A 23,975-nucleotide genomic window follows, 5' to 3' on the forward strand; every position below is an offset into this window, starting at 1 on the left:
GAAGCAGGAACAGATGAAGCTGCTTTTTAACTGCAGCTGAACAAAGAAAAGATAGCACTGGCCACTCAGCTTGTCCAGCAGGTGACAAATGACAAACTCAGAAATAAAAACCCTGTTCTCTGAGATCCAGCGTGTGCTCGTGGACTCACCTTGACTGAGATCTTGCCTTCGTCCTTGGGTAAATGCGCTGCTAAGAACCAGTCTCCGGGGAGCGGGCTGGTCACGTTAAACGCTCCTGTCGTACGGTTCGGGAGAGTCCAGGTCAGAGTCACAGCAAAGGATCCTGGGACGACCGTGTCCCGAGGGAAGCGGGTGAACAGCGGGTTGATAACGGGAGGAGCCCCAGACCTGAAGTACCTACGAAACACAGAGAAAACACCGAAGAATCCCTCAGAGACAATCAGAAACAGCAGACACCAAACATCAAACCCATTCAGAGGAACAGCTGACAGCTCCAAAACAGAACAAAACCATCACCTGAGTAAATCTGAACGCATATTATATATTTACTAGTGTGTTGACCCATGGGGAACGACGGGTCACATTAAAACCGATATCTAGGGACTGAAGTTATTAATTGCGTTGTTCATGTTTTTAACTTCATTTCCCATCATGCAGCGTGGTACTGCACTTCCCGTTAACCGTCATGGGAAACACAATGTGATAGTAAGACTATTATATTCTAAAATGACTAATATCTCCCAAAATATCAGTCCTATCAACTTGCTGAAATATATAATGTGGAGATGCGACTATTCCTCAGCTGTAGATACCAAAGTGGACAGTTAAAAACCTCTCAATTTCTCCGAACTGTGCAGATACACACACACACGCGCGCGCTGAGACCTTCCAGTATTATGATATGGATAAATATTTATGATTTTATGAGGTGTACCTCCCTGGATACATCACTGTTTAAGTAGACAGACAAAATATAGAGCAGTAGAATATTAAATGAGGTAAACATTGAATATTTAAATGGGAAGTGAAATAGTCTTGGTTTCCCTGGACATGGTTAAACATTGAAAAATAGGTATTTCAAGACCACAAAGGGGAAAACAATAATGTCTTAGTTTTTATCAAGCATTTTTTCAATAAGAGGTAATGTTGTTTTAGAGACCCACAACTATTTCCGTCACACCTTCCAAATGGTATGGTATGGTACGGTATGGTACGGTACGGTACGGTACGGTACAGCATGGTACGGTATGCTATGCTATGCTATGGTATGGTACGGTATGGCATGGTATGCTATGGTATGCTATGGTATGCTATGGTATGGTATGGTATGGTATGGTATGGTACGGTATGGTATGGCATGGTATGCTATGCTATGCTATGCTATGCTATTCTATGGTATGCTATGGTATGGTATGGTATGGCATGGCATGGTATGCTATGCTATGATATGGTATGCTATACTAGGCTATGCTGTGCTATGCTATGCTGCAGTATAGTATGGTATGCTATGGTATGACATGGTGTGGTATGGTATGCTATTCTATGGTATGCCATGCTATGCTATGCTATGCTATGCTATGCTATGCTATGATATGGTATGGTATATGGTATGCTATACTAGGCTATGCTGTGCTATGCTACAGTATGGGATGGTATGCTATTCTATGCTATTCTATGGTATGGTATGCTATGCTATGCTATGCTATGTTATTCTATGGTATGGTATGCTATGCTATGCTATGCTATTCTATGGTATGGTATGCTATGCTATGGTATGCTATGGTATGATATGGTATGCTATACTAGGCTATGCTGTGCTATGCTATGCTGCAGTATAGTATGGTATGCTATGGTATGACATGGTATGGTATGCTATGCTATGCTATGCTATTCTATGGTATGCCATGCTATGCTATGCTATGCTATGCTATGCCATGATATGGTATGGTATATGGTATGCTATACTAGGCTATGCTGTGCTATGCTATGCTACAGTATGGTATGGTATGCTATGCTATGCTATTCTATGGTATGCTATGCTATGCTATGCTATGCTATTCTATGGTATGGTATGCTATGCTATTCTATGGTATGGTATGCTATGCTATGGTATGCTATGGTATGATATGGTATGCTATACTAGGCTATGCTGTGCTATGCTGTGCTACAGTATGGTATGGTATGGTATGGTATGGCATTATTTGTGCAGGGACAGTGCACAACAATACATTGACCTAGACAGAGTCATGCTTAGTACCAGGTAATAGCATAAGTGCCAATTCACATCTGTAGTCCCTGGACAGGTTGATGGTAAAATAAATGTATAAATAATGACAGAGTTTGGTGTATGTAAATTATGAAACCAATTACTAAGTTACCACAGAAGAAGGTTACGTATGTGTCACATCAATCAAACAGTTACTCTGAAATCGTTCTCACATCTTATCTAACATTCTCCATGCACACACCCCCCCCACCCCCCCACCCCACACACACACACACAATTTTTTTTGTGTTTGTTTTTCCCAAGTAATTTATCAACATTTATTATAATATTATTCTCTGTATTTTGCATTTTTCAGTGAAAATCAGGTATCAGGTTTTTGTTAGGCTATATCTAAAATTATTATAACAAATTTGAAGAAAAAGTGACTTTTTCAGTTAAATCTCTCAATAACTGAACATAAACCCAGTGTGTCTATCCACTATCATTGATCTAACTCCATATGTTTTAGTGGTGAATCAATGTTGTAGAAGATGACAGTGTTTCCATGGTAACTACGGAGCCTCTGAACGTCCAAATGGGTCATATCTGATGACCATGAAAAGATGACAAACTGTATTTTACACCTATTATTGACATGTATTGATAGGATTAGTGGATCAACAGGTATTAAACAGTTTAGATCAGTAGATTGTTTAGGTTAAAGGTGGATATTTGGGTCTTTAAGGGTTAAAATGACAAAGACAAAATGATCATCCACTCTACATTCATATATAACAGTGAATAACTTGTCTTCCTCTATGGCTGATATCAGAACTATTGGCCAATACCAGTGTCTGGTGCATCCCAGGGTTTTTTTTTTTTTTGCTTAGTTCAATAGATGGGCTTCCTTTTAGTGGGGCTGTTTTCCAGTGTACTCACTACTTTCTAAACTGATTTGATTTTTTTTCCATCAAAGCACAGACCAACCACAGCCAATACACAAGTAAATATCAACCACAGAGAAAAAGAACAAGATTTTATGACAGTTATATTGTTTTTGTTGTGAAGGAAAGCTGAACAAACCAGATATTTATTTTGTGATTTTAAACTCTTCATTATGGTCATTGCAAATACTTGTCAAGCAGCCGAACATTCCACAGATCTAGTGGTAGAACATCAAAATGATCAAAATAATGCAAACACTCAAAGTCAAAATACTCAAGTAAAATTATGGGAAACAACAAAACATTTGAAGCTTTTCTGAATGCTTTTGGTTGATGGTTTAGACAAAAAAGACAAACAAAATCACACTCATATCGATCACTGTGATAAAAACATTTCAAAAACTAGTATCATCATTCCATCACCAAGACCTGAATGACAGCCTGAAAACAAGTGGTGCCAGGCACAACAAACCCCGCCCCTCGTACGTACTGTAACTTATTTTGGCATCAGTCCAGCTGATGTCATCATGTCTATGCATGTGCTGATGTCAGCATAGACACATTTCACTCATTATAAGGAAATGGGGGGGGGGGGAATTAAATCCATAAAAAATTTTAACTTTGACATACTTTTCCCAAAATGTAAGCACATCTATTCTGGGTCACTGGCAATCTATAAACCCAATATGGTATGAATTCAACCAATAGTTTTTCTGCTAAAATATGAACAGACAAACAAACCGAACCCAAACCAAAACCCCTGATTTGGTCATCTTCAGGGCTGCAGTCTGAACAGTTCACTCTATATCTGTCGTCCTCCTCCTCATTCCTCCACTCACCTGTTTGGTTTTAACCCTTTCATGCATGACGTCCACATTTGATCACTTTCCAAAGGGTTATAATGGCAATATTCTTCAAACCACATGTGTTTCCATTCTATAGACCCTAAGCAATACAATGAAAAGAAGTGTCATCTTAGTTTTAGAATCTGGACTGCACTGTGATCTCATAAAGCAGGGGTGTCCAATCCTGGTCCTTGAGGGCCAGTATCCTGCAAGTTTTAGATGTTTCCCTCTTCCAGCACACCTGACAGTCATTATCAGGCTTCTGCAGAGCTTGATGATAGGTTTATCATTTGAATCAGGTGTGTTGGAAGAGGGATACATCTAAAACATGCAGGACACTGGCCCTCGAGGACCAGGATTGCCCACCCCTGTCATAAAGTTATCCTTCAAAGACCCATCTATGGGTTTTCTGTCCATGTTTGCAGACAGGAGTCATATCTTTATACAAAAAAAACCCCAAAAACAAACAAAAAACAGCTGTACACCGCAAAGGACATTCCATAAAAAAATTTAATAATGCATCTGAAAAAAATATTGCATCACAATGTTTCCAATATAGGCAATTTTTTTATTAAAAAAAGCAAAAACTTAAATATTAAATATCTTCTTAATAAAACCATATTTAAAAAAAAAAAAAAAAAAAAAAAGTTCAAAATGCATTTCAACTTTAGCCTAATTTTGAGTAATTAAATCAGTTTTTAAAAAATCTAGATCCTTTTTTTTTTTTTTTTTTTTTTTTTTCAAAATTCATGCATGAAAGGGTTAAATAAAGCTAAATGTGATGCCCTGCAGGAAAATATATGGAAACACCATCACGACCTGTGTGTGTGTGCAGGAGTCTGGCTGACTTTGGAGTAACAAAAACAAGTAAAATTCTGAGTAATTATCTGATGTTGGGTGTCTGGCGTAGAGACGTGCATTCAACCCATAAAGACCCATAAATATTTCACTGGCGACTTCCAAATGAGTCTGTCTGTACATTTAACCAGGCGACACAGTGGTGCAGTGGTTAGCACTCGTGCCTCACAGCAAGAAGGTCCTGGGTTCCATTCCAACACCAGTCGATGGGGGCGGGACCTTTCTGTGTAGAGTTTGCATGGTGTCTGTGTGGGTTCTCTCCAGGTACTCCGGCTTCCTCCCACCATCCAAACACATGCACTGATAGGTTAATTGGTTAATCTAAATTACCCATAGGTGTGAATGTGACAGTGATTGTTTGTCTCTATATGTTCAGCCCTGCGATGAACTGGTGACATGTCCAGGGTGTACCCCGCCTTTGCCCACAAGTAGCTGGAATAGGCTCCAGTGACCCCTGTGACCCTAGTGAGGATAAAGCGGGTTCAGAAAATGAATGAATCTACATCAGTGATTCACAATCTTTTTTGGCTCGTGACTCCATTTTAACATTACAAATTTCTGGTGGCCCCAGATATTTAAAACTGATTTTTTTTTTTTTTGCTAAAATGAATTTGTTTTTGATCATGTAATAGTTTGCTATCCTATTTTGCAAATAAACGTTAATTTTAGATGACATTTAGTCTATATAATATATATTATTATGGACGGAGGCAGCAAAGCCAGGTGTAGATTACCGCACAAAGCGAGAATTTTATTTTCCTTGGTCAGGATATGTACAGTCAGTCCAGCTTGGATTTACAAGGCTGACAATTAATACTGAACAAACAAGAACTCAAACTATGAATTATGAAAGAGCTGCAGCATCTGAAACTGACCACAATGAACATTTGACAGATAAACAGAACCACAGTGCTTCAGGTTCAGACTCACAGTTTGCCATGTCTTTTATGGAATGGGATTGTCTCTGTCAACTCACCGTATTTTTTTTATTGGTAAGTTTTTATTTTTATTAATTACTAGAAATTTCAAGCGACCCCATTTGAATTCCAGGTGACCCCACATGGGGTCCCGACCTCAAGGTTGAAAAACATTGAGCTACATTTAAACATCACCATGCATTATAAAAACCAATAGTTTTGCTGCTAGAAAATTAACAAACAAACACACAAACTGAACCAAAAACAATACCCCTTGCTTCCCCTTTTTTGTTTTTTTTTTGTGGTTTTTTTTTGGGGGGGGGTGACATTTGCAGCAAAATGTATACTTAATTCTACATAAGTACAACTGTCTGCAGCCACTGTCATTTGTTAAAGTCCATGGGTTTTATTGTTGAACCAATGTTGCAGAGTTTCCGTGTTCACAACAGATAATATGAATGCATCTGAAAAAGACAAAAATCTGATGCTGCTGAAATACTGAGAAACTGCATTTTACCTGAATTATCTCACTGTATTGATAAGATTAGTGGATCAAAGTTATTAAAGGTTGTAGATCAGTGATGCTTTTGGGTCTTTGAGGGTTAAGAGCTGCTGAATAACACCACAAAAGACATTAGAACAGTGTGTTTTCTTCATCAGCATGTAATACACACCATTTGTTTTATCCATTTGCATGACTTACATACTACACACTGTTCATGTCTGACAGTTTTACACAATCACTCATACATTGCACATTTATGTAAATATATATTTACTTAGTAATAGTAGTTTATATTTTTATTTAGTTTTTAGTTTTCTACTTTTTATTTATTCTTTTCCATGCCATTCTTAAATGCCACTTCACTGAGTTTGTTTTAATTTTCGGCATTCAGTGTGGATGACACAGTCAGGTTTTCACTGTACAGAGAAACCTGTACTGAACACATGAAAATAAAACACTTTGAGTCTTGAATCTACTGTTTTGTGGAATATAACTATGATAGATTTCTGTACAGATTCACCGTCTAGTTTGCATGTCGTGCACCATGATGACTGGTGTTCAGACGGGTTAAACCATGACAGATCAGCTGAACTTCCTGAAATCCCTGTGATCCGTACACTAACATCAGACCGGCTGTGTGATAAATGATGTTACAGAATGTTAAATCGTTTTTATCTTTTGTTTTGATGGTGATATATATAATAATCAGGTGATCAGAGCATTGGGCTGGGCATATTTCAGTGTGTTCAACATGTCCACGTTGATCACGGGGACAAAGGACGGACACCTGGACCCTGGAGACAAACTCTGCTTCCCTCAATGATAAAAATAGGCCGAAGGAAAAAAGCCAGATCCAGCTAATGCTCTACCAGCAGGTCCTCCATATGTCGAGGGTGTAAGTCAGTGTTTATGCTGCTCATGTTTAAGACGCTTTCATATATGACATAGAATTTTCATAAACTGTTACTGTCTAAAAGTTGACCTTAAATGTTTTTTATACACTTACTTCATTTTCTTTTTCTGTTCAATACACAGTAGGGCTGCAACTAATTATTATCTATATTGGCAATTTTCTCAATAAATCGATTAATTGTTTGTTCTATGGGCAGTCCAGTGGTGCAGTGGACAGCACTGTCACCTCAAAACAAGAAGGTCCTGGGTTCGATTCCAACCCATAAATGTGACAGTGATTAGTTTGTCAGCCTTGTGATGAACTGGTGACTCATTCAGGGTGTACCCCACCTTCACCCATAGGTAGCTGGATAGGAAAGGCTCCAGACCCCCCCCCACAACCCTAGTGAGGATGAAGCGGGTTCAGAAAATAGATGAATGAATGAATGAATGAATGAATGAATGAATGAATGTTTGTTCTATACAATGTTAAGCCCAAGATGATGTTCTCAAATGCATTCATTCAAATTCCAGTAACCAAAGAGAAAAGAAACTGTAAAATAGTCACATTTAAGAGGCTGAAATAAAAGAATTCTAATGTTTTCTTCTTGAAAAAAAATTGCCAAACTTATTATCAATTATTAAAATAACTAAGTGTCTTTTGCCACAGTGCTGTGGGACTAACATTCTCATTTTTCTATTACCACAGAGCCAGTCAGCTCCCTCGTAGACTGGTAACCTGTCCCCCTGCTGACACAGTACTGTGACAATAAGCATCACACATGCCATATGCCTATCCAGTTACAGGAAAAGGTTAGGGGACCAGTTATCGGAAGCTGGTTTATGCACCTATTCACACTTTCAGTTTCTGCATGCAGGCAAACAACATGAAACATGGTGATTGTTTTACCTCATATGAGGAATTTGCCCAAGTTTATGATGAATAGAAATCAGCCACTGGGACAACATTCAGAGAGCAGAATTCAGATCATTTGATTGGCTCTGTGGTGATAGACAAACCCATATTTCGTGCCACAGTACTGTGGCAGTAGCCATTGCCTTAAAAAAAAAAAACTGTTGATTAACCCTTAAAAATCCAAAAGTATCTACTGACCTAAAATGTGTCATAACTGTTTAACCACTAATCATGTCAATACATGTAAAAAGTGCAGGTAAAAGGAAGTTTATGAGCTTTCAGAAGCATCACATGTGTTTTTCAAATGCATTCATAGTTTCCACTGTTACCGTGGAAACACCATCATCTTCTACAACATTGATTCACCAGTAAAACCCATGGAGCTGGATCAGTGACAGACATGGTTGATTTTATGTAGAATTAATGACATATTTTCCTGTACAATTCATATTTTTTCAGTTTTCTCTGTTTTGATATAATAACCTTTGAATTTACTCTGAGCTTTTAAGAACATCTACATGATCAATATTTTAAATATAGGAAAATGCCCAATTCTTTCCTGAAAAAAAAAGTAAAATGCAGAGAATAATATTATAATAAATGGTAAAAAATCAGTTGGCAATGGTTATAGGTGGCAGAAATTCATTTGGACATCGACGTAAAAAAAAAATAGTTCTGGGTCTTTACGGATAAATTTAACATTTGACAAAGAATTGATTAATAACTTCAGCTTCAATTATATAGATATTTATACTTCAGAACAAGCATTTTTCTGTTATTTGGGGTCACACAGTAATCATTATTGAAAGGTTATATCCACACAAATGTGTTTTTGCTTTGAAAATGTATAATTATTATTACATTTACATTTTCATAGCCACACTACATGGTGAGTTGAGATTTGGGAGGAGAGGAAGCTGACCTTTTTCTAGTTCAGACACATATGCATACTAATGTGGACAGACCAACACATGCACTTCTGGGAAGCATTTACTGCCTAATTCTTCTACATATTGTCACTCTCATCTTGTCTGATACAGACAGTTTAGCCCAAACATTACAACTGACACATCGGTTTCCCCAGGAACTTAATTTCTCAATCCACAGGCTATGAACTATGTCTAGACATAATAAGGTAGACAAAGAGGGAAAATGCAAAACTATAAATACAACCCTAACCCTGGTGTCCTGTGTGAAAGCACCACCCTCTGGGGTTTCTGCGACTTAACATCATCACCTGGACCACATCATCAGTTTCCAGAGTCTGAGAACTCCCATCAGCTGACACTATGATACGCTGCACATCAAACACAGACGCTGCAGGGGTATGAGGATGCTGACAGTCCACACACTCAGGACAACGTAGCAAAACGTCATCACTTGGGAATGAGAAGAGGCTCAGTTGACTGTCACCAGTAACTACCGGTACACATCCTTCCCTGATTGGCTGCATCCCTGTCACATGACCCAGAAGAACTAAAGACTCCTTCTCAACTATCAGCTGGATCCTGAATCCAAGGTCCAATCTGGTCCTGGGCAAGGTTATAATAGTTTTGGATTTTTCATTATAGTTTAGTTTTATTTAGTTTTGACTTTTTTTTCTCTAATTCAGTTAGTTTTAATTTGTTTTTAGAGCAGGTTTGATAGTTTTTGTTAGTTTTCGTTATTTTCTAAATGCTTAGTTTTAGTTTAGTTTTAGTTTAATTTTAGTTTTGTCGTATCTTTTCTCTTCTTCTCCGTCGAATTCAAATAAACCCCAGACAGGACTCTACTGTTTTCTCACAACTTCAGTCTCCATGTTTCTAGGTAGAGTGGGGACCAGAAGTCGACTCTAAATGACAAGTGACAAGAAGTGACCGACCATTAAATATCATACGGTGCCAACAGCTAAAATTCCTTGAGGGAAATAAATCGATTTTATAGCAATCCAACACTGACAAAGAGGAAAACGAAGGGAATTTTATCCATAATTTTTATACGTTTTAGTTAGTATTATAAACACACAATACAGTTTCAGTTAGTTATCATTTTTTTCTTTTAATTATAGTTTTTATTTATTTCAGTTAACGAAAATGTTTTTACAATTCTAGTTTTCGTCATTTCGTTAGTTTTTGTTAACAATAATAACCTTGGTCCTGGGACTCATTTCTGGGTTAACTAGGGAATGCAACATTAGCCCTTTAACGAAAATAGCGAGCTAATGATTGAGTAGCAAAGGCAGAGGCTTAACGAATACAAAATCAGTTTCTGGGCTGGTTGCATTCGTTAATGTTAATGCAACTATTAACGAACAAACAAATGACCACCTCCGCTCCTGTTGTTTCCGATGGAATTAGCCATAATTGAGGACAGCCTTTTTAAAGCCAACTGTGCTTTGGTTCCAAAAGTATTGATTTTGTATTTGTTTTATTAATGTATGATAAAACACTATATAGTTTTATGTGATTTGAAGCATTCATAATGTAGTTTTAGATCAGAGGTGATTTCTCATAGACTGCAAGGGAAGCTCGGCTTCCCCTAAAATTACGAAAATTAAATGGTCAAATATATTCAGTTGTGTTGACATTTCATTAACTACAAATGTGTTAGAACACGTTCATCTCAAAGACGACTTTGTTCAGAATCAGCTTTATCACAAATCAACAGAATCAATGTTGTTCACTTGTCATGCATTCCTGTTGCGCTGTTTTCTCATATGTAAACCACTACGATATTACTTGTTCATTTCTTGCACTGTAAATAAAACACACTAATTTTCCTTGTTTCAATTTAACATAATTACAACGTTTTCTTGTTTAGTTGGTACGATAAGGTCACTGACCATTTTCTTAAAAAGGAACGGAGGGACGAATTTATGTTTAAATAACTTGACTTTTTTTTTTTTTTTAATTTAAGCCGACAATGAGCTTCCCCTCTCTGAAAGACGAGCAGCTGCCACTGTTTTAGAATGGCTTCACCCCATTGAACCCCCACCTGCCTCCAACCCCACCATTCTCCTGTGTCACCCCCCCCATCCACCACAAAGGTATTATCAAAATTGTGTTAAAAATCATTTGTTTTTTCAAATATACATAATATGTCAAAGGTCAGAATGTCATGTGTGGGTGGGCATTTTGCTTGTTTGGAGGGGGGGGGCAAAAATATGATGTGGGATCGGGTGGCTTCCATCATTGTCGGACCACATATATGTGTATCCACATATATTGACGTCTAAGGATGACCCCAGTTATTCAGCACTGGCGACTTCATCAACAGAACTCTAAACGGTTACTGATGACTGTAACCACAACAAACAACAGGACAAACAGAATGTACAGAAAACTGAACTCTGCTCCGTTCCCTCATCTAAGGAAAAAGGTAATGACACACACATCCAGTTTCTAAAAGATGTGCAGGAGCCAAAAGAACAGTGAATAAGTGGTTGTGTGGATCTTATCTCATTTTTTATTCTCTGTTCCCTCATCCACTCACTTATACCTCATCACACACACACATACACACACACACTGGCTCCGCCCCCATACTGCTGTCATTCATTCACCCATCTCTCAAAGCCACACCCACTCTGTCCTCTGTTGTACTATGTCCTGAGGTAATCTATATCCATACATCTATGTGGAGACTAAAATTCAGTGAGCGGATCAATCCTCACACAATAAATTTGTTTTTATCTGTGTAAAATATCCGGGGGAAAAATCTGATATCATCAAAGATGTTATCAAACTTCTGTTAAAAATCTTCTTTTTCAAACATAAATAATATATCATAGGAAATACTTTACAGAAATTGAGTGAAATGAAGTTACAAGAATATATCTTCATTCTACCGCAGAACTCTGACGTCCTTGTTAAAATCAGCCCCGTAACGCAGAACTTCATGAGCGCAGACTTAACCAACTAGCCCAGACAGAGGATAACACACTATGGGTTGTGTTTGGGTTAATGAATTATAGAGCGAGCCCAGAAAAGAGCCCCTGGTTGGTTCTGACAGCAGCTGTTGTGTTGTTAACTCTGGTGTTTCATCATGGTAATACTGACTAGATTCACAGAAGCTGAGCTGTTGTTCAAGCAATTTGTGACAATTTCAGGTACTAACCCTGTGGTCACATGATTTGCATTCCAGGTACGTTCCAATGTTTGGAGAATATTTCTGAAACTCCACTGAAATGTTAACGTGGAAGGGGATTGGTTTCATTTTCAAAAACACTTGTTTGTATCAATGTGCATTAAATTAACTTGTCCAATAATGTCCTGTTAATAAAATGTTATAATCTACAGTACATCACATCAAGCAACCATCAAGAAACAAGCAATTTGGAAAAACACAGAGAGCTGCATCTAGGGATGGGTACCGAATTCTGTACTTTTATTGGTACCGACCAAATTCCATCAATACTACCAAGTATTGATTTACGTAAAGTCAAATGGTACCATATTTTGGTACTTGAACGCATCCTCGTGTTGCATGTGTCGAGGAGAGAATGGAGGAGCGTCTGCCTGATACAACGATGGCATTGGACGCACGAGAGCGTGATTACATCAGTGGTGACTTGATGATAACAGTAAGCATGGCAGAGACTCCACTTTGCTAAAGTTGATGCAGACTGTGCTCGCTGCAATATCTGTAATGTTAAAAGTAAAGCCAGCCACGGCAACACCTCAAACCTGAGGAAACACTTAGTCAAACATATATCACGTTTCCACTACATGGAACCAGCTCGACTCGGCTCGGCTCGACTTGGTATTTCTGGAGACCGTTTCCATTACAGGATACTACTGACTTTACAGTACCTGGACGTCATAGCGATGCAGCGCGTTACTTCTGTGTTGTCTGTTCAGAGAGTTGCTGATAAACTCACTCGTTGCATGTTGTCTCGTCTGAATTTTGACGTTAGCTACCAAAGACTGAATCTCCTCGACCGACCATGGTGTAGTTTTGGGCTGTTATCGTGTGGATTAACCTACCGCTATATTTACTGTCGACTTCCGGATCTGTTTTTTGTAAAATGGTGGGTCACAAAGAAAACTGTCTGACGAGTCAGTGGTCTGCGGTGTTATACGTCACGGTTTAGTATCGCTTGGAACCTTGGTGGAGGTGATACCAAAAAACTAGTACCGGGTACCAGATTCCAGGTCCATTTTCGTAATGGAAACACAAAAAAGCCGAGTCGAGTTGAGCTGATACCACGCAGTGGAAACAGGGCAATAATCTACACCTGAAGGCTGAGGAATGTACAATACTGGAAAGGCCCAAAGGAGTGCAGGTACTGTCAGGTACTGCAGCAGCCGGTGCCTCCTCTCCTACAGCCAGCATCAGGAGACAAGAAGCAGCATCAAAGTTTTTGCTGTTTTTTGTACAGACAAAATGACTTTAACCCTTTCATGCATAGTGGTCACTACAGTGGACAGTTATTCTACAGCCGTTCTCTTGTATATACATGGATTTTGTTGTTCTTTTCGTCGTTTTTTTTTTTTTGTTTGTTTGTTTTGGGTTTTTTTTTACACATGTCTTTATTAAAGTTTTAAGACACTACATATCTTTTCTGACATGAATTGGCAACATTATGTAGATCTCGCCTGAGGATAAACCCCCAGAAACACAAGCCCTCCCCATAATTTTTACACAATTTATCAGTAAATACATGTTTCTGTGCATCAAAAATTAAACGTATGGTGTTCAGCTGAGTGGACATTCTTGCAACTTCATGAAAAATAGGTTCATAAGAATTTTTTTTCATAATTATTTTATGTATTTTTTAAAATTTTAAAATTATTTTTATTTATTTATTTTTTTAATTTATTTTTCAGAAGAAAATTTTCAATTGCATTGTTTTTTTTCATGCCTAAAGAGGAATAAAAACACTCACAAAAAAATTTTGATTAAGGTTCTCATAATTCATGCATGAAAGGGTTAATCACCACACATACACATAAAAAGTACCAAAAAAAGGTACCGCTGAATACCGGTACTGGTTCCCAGGAACCGAGTATCGGTACCGTATCAGTTTAAATGTGGAAGGTACCCATCCTTATCAGTACCCATCCCTATCTGCATCACAGACCAGTTTACCAACAGTCCATGGAAGCAGGTCTGTAAGTCAAAGTGCTCTACCCAGAATTCAACAGGAGAATATGGAAGGACAGGGTTGTGGGTCTTACACAGTCACGTTGCGGTTGGGGCAGCTGTCTCCGAACGTGCCCCCTTGTTCCTTGAAGGTGATGAGGTTCCAAACAGCCATCATGGTGTCATCAGGCACATTGAAGTGGAACAGTTCCACACTGGCAAAGGAGTTGAAAGCATTCAGCTTACGAGGCGTACGGGTGAAATATTCAGTCACAAAAAGGCAATCTGAAAGGAGGAGAAAAACAGGAGGGTTAGTGGGTAAGCACAAGGAATATACACCTGAAATACACCTGAAATACACATGGAATACACATGGAATACACCTGAAATACACATGGAATACACATGGAATACACCTGAAATACACATGGAATACACATGGAATACACCTGAAATACACATGGAATACACCTGAAATACACCTGAAATACACATAGAATACACCTGAAATACACATGGAATATACACCTGAAATACACCTGAAATACACATGGAATATACACCTGAAATACACCTGAAATACACATGGAATACACATGGAATACACCTGAAATACACATGGAATACACATGGAATACACCTGAAATACACATGGAATACACATGGAATACACCTGAAATACACATGGAACATACACCTGAAATACACCTGAAATACACATAGAATACACCTGAAATACACATGGAATATACACCTGAAATACACCTGAAATACACATGGAATATACACCTGAAATACACCTGAAATACACATGGAATACACATGGAATACACCTGAAATACACATGGAATACACATGGAATACACCTGAAATACACATGGAATACACATGGAATACACCTGAAATACACATGGAACATACACCTGAAATACACCTGAAATACACATAGAATACACCTGAAATACACATGGAATATACACCTGAAATACACCTGAAATACACATGGAATATACACCTGAAATACACCTGAAATACACATGGAATATACACCTGAAATACACCTGAAATACACATAGAATACACCTGAAATACACATGGAATATACACCTGAAATACACCTGAAATACACATAGAATACACCTGAAATACACATGGAATATACACCTGAAATACACCTGAAATACACATGGAATACACATGGAATACACCTGAAATACACATGGAATACACATGGAATACACCTGAAATACACATGGAATACACATGGAATACACCTGAAATACACATGGAACATACACCTGAAATACACCTGAAATACACATAGAATACACCTGAAATACACATGGAATATACACCTGAAATACACCTGAAATACACATGGAATATACACCTGAAATACACCTGAAATACACATGGAATACACATGTAATACACCTGAAATACACATGGAATACACATGGAATACACCTGAAATACACATGGAACATACACCTGAAATACACCTGAAATACACATAGAATACACCTGAAATACACATGGAATATACACCTGAAATACACCTGAAATACACATGGAATATACACCTGAAATACACCTGAAATACACATGGAATACACATGGAATACACCTGAAATACACATGGAATACACATGGAATACAACTGAAATACACATGGAATACACATGGAATACACCTGAAATACACATGGAACATACACCTGAAATACACATGGAATATACACCTGAAATACACCTGAAATACACATGGAATATACACCTGAAATACACCTGAAATACACATGGAATACACATGGAATATACACCTGAAATACACCTGAAATACACATAGAATACACCTGAAATACACATGGAATATACACCTGAAATACACCTGAAATACACATGGAATACACATGGAATACACCTGAAATACACATGGAATACACATGGAATACACCTGAAATACACATGGAATACACATGGAATACACCTGAAATACACATGGAACATACACCTGAAATACACCTGAAATACACATAGAATACACCTGAAATACACATGGAATATACACCTGAAATACACATGGAATATACACCTGAAATACACCTGAAATACACATGGAATACACATGGAATACACCTGAAATACACATGGAATACACATGGAATACACCTGAAATACACATGGAATACACATGGAATACACCTGAAATACACATGGAACATACACCTGAAATACACATAGAATACACCTGAAATACACATGGAATATACACCTGAAATACACCTGAAATACACATGGAATACACATGGAATATACACCTGAAATACACCTGAAATACACATGGAATACACATGGAATATACACCTGAAATACACATGAAATACACATGGAATATACATGAAATACACATGGAATATACACCTGAAATACACATGAAATACACATGAAATACACATGGAATACACATGAAATACACATGGAATACACATAAAATACACATAAGATACACATGGAATACACACAACCTGAAATACACATAAAATACACATGAAATATACATGGAATACACATAAAATACACATGAAATATACATGGAATACACATAAAATACACATGAAATACACATTGAATACACATGAAATACACATGGAATACACATGGAATACAAATGGAATACAAATGGAATACTCATGAAATACACATGAAATATATATATGTGTGTGTGTGTGTGTGTGTGTGTGGATAGATAGATAGATAGATAGATAGATAGATAGATAGATAGATAGATAGATAGATAGATAGATAGATAGATAGATAGATAGATAGATAGATAGATAGATAGATAGATAGATAGATAGATAGATAGATAGATAGATAGATAGATAGATAGATAGATAGATAGATAGATAGATAGATAGACACAGTGTATTTTTCTTAGTGTGTCTGCATCGGTAAAACCCATGGTTATATGGATTATTACATAGTTTATCTCCTCTGCACCCATGTTTCCGAGGTGCCTTGAACACACCATCACTGTCTTTTGCCGTTTTGTTGTTCAAACATACAGGAGCCGTGTGGTGCAGCCATAGTGAGTAAACAACAAACATGGAGGAAAGGAGACGACAGGTGAGGAGGACGTACTCAGCACCTCTGAAGACACACGAGTCAGAAGTTTGTTAGTTGTTTGTTTCACAGGGAAAGAGAGAGGACAAAAGAATTGTAATGTTTAGAAACCAGATGTGGACTTGTAAATTCTTTGTATTGTGTTGAATCGTTTTGAATCGCATCATAAATCGTATCGAACCGAATCGCATTGCATAAAGTCAAATCGTTGTCAAATCCTTAATGAATTGTATCACATGGTATCAGCGAGGGGCTTCACTGTATCGTTGATGTATCGTATCACTGGCAGCGTATCCAGATGTGTATGGGATCAGCCTCAGTGGTGGGGATTCACATGTCTAATACATACATACAGACTACACAGAGCATGTACAGATAGTGGACAAAGGACTCTTAATGTCGTTTCTGAACTGCTGTTCTGAATCCAGGAGTTTGTGATTTGTCCAATGCCATGTTGACTTTTTTGAACCAGAAGTGACCATATTTGGACAAAAGGGCCAGAGTTTCAACAGGAACCCTAGGGGCTGCAGTGGAACTGATGATAGGTGCTAGTTCACTGACTTGATAAAATGATAAAACTTCATCAGTCATTGCATAAATAAGTCATTTTCTAATCTTATTAGTGGAATCTTTTAAGTGCAGTAGAGTTGTCTGTCAGGAAAAACTGTGACTTATTAAATACAACATTCACTCATTAATCATTAACAGAAACTCATCAAAGCATCTATTTGACCAAAGATGTAATAGCACCAACATTTATTAGAGGGGCCATATAAAACAGAAGAGTTCAGAGGAGGTCCTGGGGAAAAAACGATGACTGAATGCGGAAGTCAGCATCTAGTGGTCATCAGCGGTATTACAACGTTACAAAGTTCAAATGCTGGAGGTTTTTCCCCTTTGGGGAAAGGTTAGCATGTCTGTTCAAACATGTTTAGAGCAGTATAATAACTGTTAATAATGTTAATAAGGTTTTTTTTTCCCTTAAGGGCTGTGCTCTGAGATCTGAAAGTCATTTTCTGTCTTTTTAACCCTTGAAAACCCAAACATCTACCAGAAGCACCAAAAGCATCTACTGATCTAAACTGTGTACGATCTGTTGATCCACTAATCCTGTCAATACATGCAGATGAGTGCAGTTTGTCAGCTTCTAATCATCTGTTTATTATACATTTTCCTGAAAAATTCCCTTTTCTTCAGTTTTCTCTGTTTTCATATAATAACCTTTGAATTTATTCTGAGCTTTAATGTTGTCTTTAGCTTTAATCTACATGATGTGCATGTTAATTAAATATAGGAAAATGTCTGATCAGGTCTGAAAAATGCAAAATGCAGAGTATCAAATTAGAATAAAAAAAGTCACCAAAAAAATTAGCACTGGGGCTGTAACCCTTTGATGCCTGAGTGTCTGGACCCTCCACTATAACATAAAAGGGTAAAAAAAAATAACCTGTTAAAATCAATGCATTTTAATGAGATTTTTGTCATTTTATCATGTTTAAAACAATCCTTTATATTATATTTCAGTCCACAAAAGAATGATTTCCTGTTTTAAATATTTTTTCTTTTTCATTTTTTTTCTTTTTACATCTTTTTATACTGAGTGAGTGAGTGAGTGAGTGAGTGAGTGAGTCTTTTGGTTTTACCGTTGAATGAATCAAAGGTTCACATGTAATTCCATTGTAAATGAATGTGGGTCCTTTTGACCCACCAATGGAAGCTTTAGGGTGGTAATACAAAAACTACAATTACATAAAATCTATAAAAGGTCAATTAAACATTCAAATGACATGTTTTTGAGGAATACCAGCGGCTAAAATTTACTTAGGGGGTCAAATAAATGGCCATTTTTGTCAAAAAAAAAAAAAAAAGTTGTAAGAAATATGCATAGAACTGTGATGAAATAATGCTAATCCATTTGTGCACAGACTACTGATATTATTTGACAGTGGAAGCTATATTTTCAGAAATATTGGATTTTGAATAGCACGTGTATGTGAAAACTTTTGCTGGTGGACGGACGAGACATTACCCATGATGATCTGGTCAGTACCAGTACTTTATTAGGAATAAACTTATAGACTTACTATTGCTAATTCTCCTCTTACAGGGTGGGGAAGCAAAATTTACAATGAACATTTAGTTGTTTTTTCTCAGCAGGCACTACGTCAATTGTTTTGAAACCAAACATATATTGATGTCATAATCATACCTAACACTATTATCCATACCTTTTCAGAAACGTTTGCCCATATGAGTAATCAGGAAAGCAAACGTCAAAGAGTGTGTGATTTGCTGAATGCACTCGTCACACCAAAGGAGATTTCAAAAATAGTTGGAGTGTCCATAAAGACTGTTTATAATGGAAAGAAGAGAATGACTATGAGCAAAACTATTACGAGAAAGTCTGGAAGATACTATTAAAGAAGAATGGGAGAAGTTGTCACCCGAATATTTGAAGAACACTTGCGCAAGTTTCAGGAAGCGTGTGAAGGCAGTTATTGAGAAAGAAGGAGGACACATTTTCTTGTGGCAAATAAATTCTCTTGACTTTCAATAAACTAATTGGTCATACACTGTCTTTCAATCCCTGCCTCAAAATATTGTAAATTTTGCTTCCCCACCCTGTATTCATAAATGTTAGTATTGTGGATCTAAAACAATAACAGCTGACACAAAAACACCAAATGTGGCAGTGGACGGACGTGACATGGTTGTTACAGATCCCATCATACTGATGCTCAGCAGCCATGTCACTGTTTCCACAAATGATCCCTGTGCAAAAACTAGGATCATAATTATTTATTGTATAGTTTATCATCATACTAAAGAGTAAATAACAATATAGAATTGTTATTTCTTTATAAAAATGCTTATTATTAGAAAACTGTTGATTTAAAAAGTGACGTGTGACATTCTTAATGTACATATTGGCGTAACATAAGCAGAATGGATCAGCACCATACTCCATATTGCAACCTGTAAAAATAAAACGTGATATTTAGGATAGAATCTTGTAAGAAAATTTGGGAATCTAAAAGAATAGAATATTTGTTTTTCAGGTAAATTCAGTTCAAATAGAACTTACATGAAAATGACATGAAAATATAGCATTAATTGTGATGAAATTGGACATTTTTGAGCTGAAAACATAGTTCATATGACCATCAACATGTTGCAACAGAACTGAAATCCTGTAAATTTGCATAACTTGCATTTACCAACACAAAGTTCCTTTGGGGATTCACTTATATTGATTTCTTATGCACAAAGACATAAATAAGACCTCTAAGCAAATTTTAGCCGCTGGAATATGGAATAATAACTTTTCATTACAAACATATTGCAATAAAACAACCTGAACAGGTCATTTTATACTTCTAAGGGTTAAGGGTGCAGGTGATGTGCAGACAGTGGTGTTGCCGTACATCTGCTGTTCACTTAACCACACACTTTGTGACAGATTCTCTCCTTCCCCTCAGCATCGGTCACAGGTATCCATGTAATGAAAGGCCAAAGAACCGTAATTTAAAGAATGCTCATATATCACAGATAGTGGTCCAGAGGAAGGCTGGAGGAGGCTGGGGAGGTGGGGGGGGGGGGGGGGGCGGGAGGGGAGGGAGGGGGCAAGTGGAAATAAAGGCTGGGAGCTTTGTATGGGATTAGACTTCAGCTCTTGACAGGGAGATTGCTTCATTCGTCTGAGTTTGTGCCTCCTTATTCTGCCTCTTAGTATTCAAGGTTGCCTCTATAGGTGAGAGCGGCGCTGGCTTTGAAGACTGAAGTAATAGTATGGAAGAGGAGGAGGAAGAGGTGGAGGAGGAAGAGGAGGAGGAGGAGGGGGAGGAGGGGGAGGAGGAGGCAACCAATGGTGTGTAGTTTTTAACTAACACACAGAAGAACACAGCACAGATTCAACAAATGTCTGCCTTCAACGCATTCATGCCTCAGTGCATTTGGATCATCATCAAGGCAAAATGGAGAAGCAACAGCAAACATGCAGCAACAAATCCCAGCATTAGTACAGTCAGTTGACTCTGCTTCACTATTAAGACTCAATGAATTGGCCTCATGCTGTTTTAGAGGCAATGGCTTTTTATTACACACTCACAAAGCAGCATTGTGCTCCTGTTGGAGTCGATTACAGGTGAACATTTGAGGAGAATTATCCCCTAAGAAGGTGAGAACGGTAAAGAAGTGTCTGCAGGTATTCAAAGCCCCGACGGTGGAAGTAGTGGATGTTCATGAACACAAAAGGAGGCAACGAGCAACAAATGAAAACACTTTCCTCCAGCGAAATATGACGGTGCCTTCACACCGCCGCCGTCTTTGTTATGTTTAAATGTGCGATAACGCTCATCCAAGAGATGCAGTATGTGTTAGTATGGTAATTAACTGACTCACACACACACACGATTTCCCCCTGATTTGAACCCACCCACGGGGCGTGCTTCATGCCAGGTGGGCTCATGGAGGTAATATGGCAGATTACACCTGTCACTGGCTCTGCTGCTTTCATATGCACAGCCTTCAGTGGATGTAATCCAAGGATTTAACATTATGCAGGACGGGAGTGAGCCCGCATACATGCATCTCTTTCAGCCGCTTAAAAGGGAGTTAACGTCTCTGATCACATATTTAGATGATCTAGCTCAATCCAATCCACTGTTTGACGGGTTCAAGGAGACGCTAGTGGTTTTATACGTCAGATAAAAACACCTTACTTTTCATTCTGTGTCTCATTTGGTTGAGACTCTTCGCAAAATCAGAATTCCTGAAGTGGCAAGAAAGAAAATGGAAGAAATAGTTAGTAGAAGTAATGACTGTATAGAACTGCAGCTATTGATTATTTTTGTTATCAATCAATCTATTGATTATTGTCTTTGATTGAATTCCATTAAAATGATTATTTGAATCGGTGAAAAATAGTAAAAATGTGAAAAAGACAAACAACAACAACCACAAAAAGTAATAAGAAAAATTACAGATAGATAGATAGATAGATAGATAGATAGATAGATAGATAGATAGATAGATAGATAGATAGATAGATAGATAGATAGATAGATAGATAGAAACAACAACAATGACAACAGTATAAAAATATATAAAAATATCTGTAGATATAAACAACACCAAACCAGTCCAATGACATCTATAAACTAGAAGTACTCGGAGAGCGCAGACCTCCGCCAAGGCAGATCAGTGCCCCCACCACCACCACCCCCCCACCCACCCACACACACACACACACACACACACACACACACACACACACACACAAACACACACACACACACACACCCAATCACCACCAAAATTTAATCATTTGTTCCTTGTGCCAGTATCAACATTTCCTGAAATTTTCATCCAAATCTGTCCGTAACTTTTTGAGTTATCTTGCACACAGACAGACAGACAGACAGACAGACAGACAAACCAACGCCAACAAAAACATAACCTCCTTGGCGGAGATAACAATCTGTCAGGTCAGTCTTCAACACCTTTGGATCCATCTTACTAACTTCTACCAACTGAACATGGAACTAACAACAACTGAAACAAATACAGACTCATATTTATAATGTTTGTGTTAAAACTTCGGTGTTTAAAGGAGTAAGTGATGGTTCCACTGGTGAAAGTCAACATGTAGACATTTTCTGCCTTTTTGTTCTCATCTCTTCTGTTGTTTGTGTTGATCCTGGCATCATGTGCGTCACAATAAGAGGCAGTGAAATTAAGAAAACAAAGCTTCGATTCAGGAAAATTGTAATGGAATATTTTTGTTTGAAATCAAGTCAATTTATTAGTCAATTGTTTCAGCTCAAATGTATTACATTAGTTCAATATTCAGTTGGTATAAGTTAGTAAGTTGGATAGATAGATAGATAGATAGATAGATAGATAGATAGATAGATAGATAGATAGATAGATAGATAGATAGATAGATAGATAGATAGATAGATAGATAGATAGATAGATAGATAGATAGATAGATAGATAGATTTTTTTGTGGTTGTTTCAGTCGGTTGTTTGTCATTTTCACATGTCAGTTTCACAATTTTACTATTTTTGTTTATTCAAATAATTGTTTAATCAAAGAAAACTAGTGCGTTGATCCATGGGGATCCACAGGTTCTAGATGTGGTAGTTTTTATGCTGTTGTGTATTCGTACATGCTGTACCGCATTTGTCCAGCAGTCACCGCCAAAGCATTCTGGCCATAGTAACATGATTGTCAGTCTACTGTATTCTAAAATTACTAATATCTCCCAAAATATTGGTCCTACTACCTAGCTGTTTTCACTAGTCTGTTCCTGGACCAAAAATACAGAAGTATGACAAACTGCAGCAGTCAGCTCTGAACGGATTTTGTGTGAGTCCCCGGACACACACGCACACACACACAGAAGCACTTGGCTTTCATAATAAAGATAATAATTAATAGATTAATCAGTTACAAATAATAATCAATAGCTGCAGCTCTATATCAGTACAGGACTTCCTTTTGATAGTTTTAGACATGGAATACACACTTTTCATTGTCATGTTTTTCATGTGAATGGATTGTAAAAAAATAAATAAATAAAATACAACACAATAGAAAGTATTAACGGAAATCATCCAAACTTCATAATAAACAAAACAAAAAAATCTGTCCCAATATGAATGTTGATTTAATTAGGTACGTGATTCACATATGCAGTCATTCTGACACTAGTGATAAAAAAAAACACTTCAAACCTC

The 23,975-nt window shown here is 37.5% G+C and overlaps 1 protein-coding gene across 1 annotated transcript in view; it reads right to left on the reverse strand.

Moving 5' to 3' along the window:
• Positions 1 to 23,975, reverse strand: part of tmem8b (transmembrane protein 8B) — a 156,303-nt gene that overhangs the window by 129,124 nt on the left and 3,204 nt on the right. Inside the window, exons 2-3 of the mRNA XM_030142566.1 lie at positions 14,202 to 14,391; positions 150 to 357 (exon numbers count right to left, since the gene is read on the reverse strand). Coding sequence (XP_029998426.1) covers positions 150 to 357; positions 14,202 to 14,391 — 398 coding nt within the window. The remainder of the gene's footprint in view (positions 1 to 149; positions 358 to 14,201; positions 14,392 to 23,975) is intronic.

This window comes from Sphaeramia orbicularis, chromosome 9 (assembly GCF_902148855.1).
Source record: "Sphaeramia orbicularis chromosome 9, fSphaOr1.1, whole genome shotgun sequence".
NCBI classification, from domain to species: Eukaryota; Metazoa; Chordata; class Actinopteri; order Kurtiformes; family Apogonidae; genus Sphaeramia; species Sphaeramia orbicularis.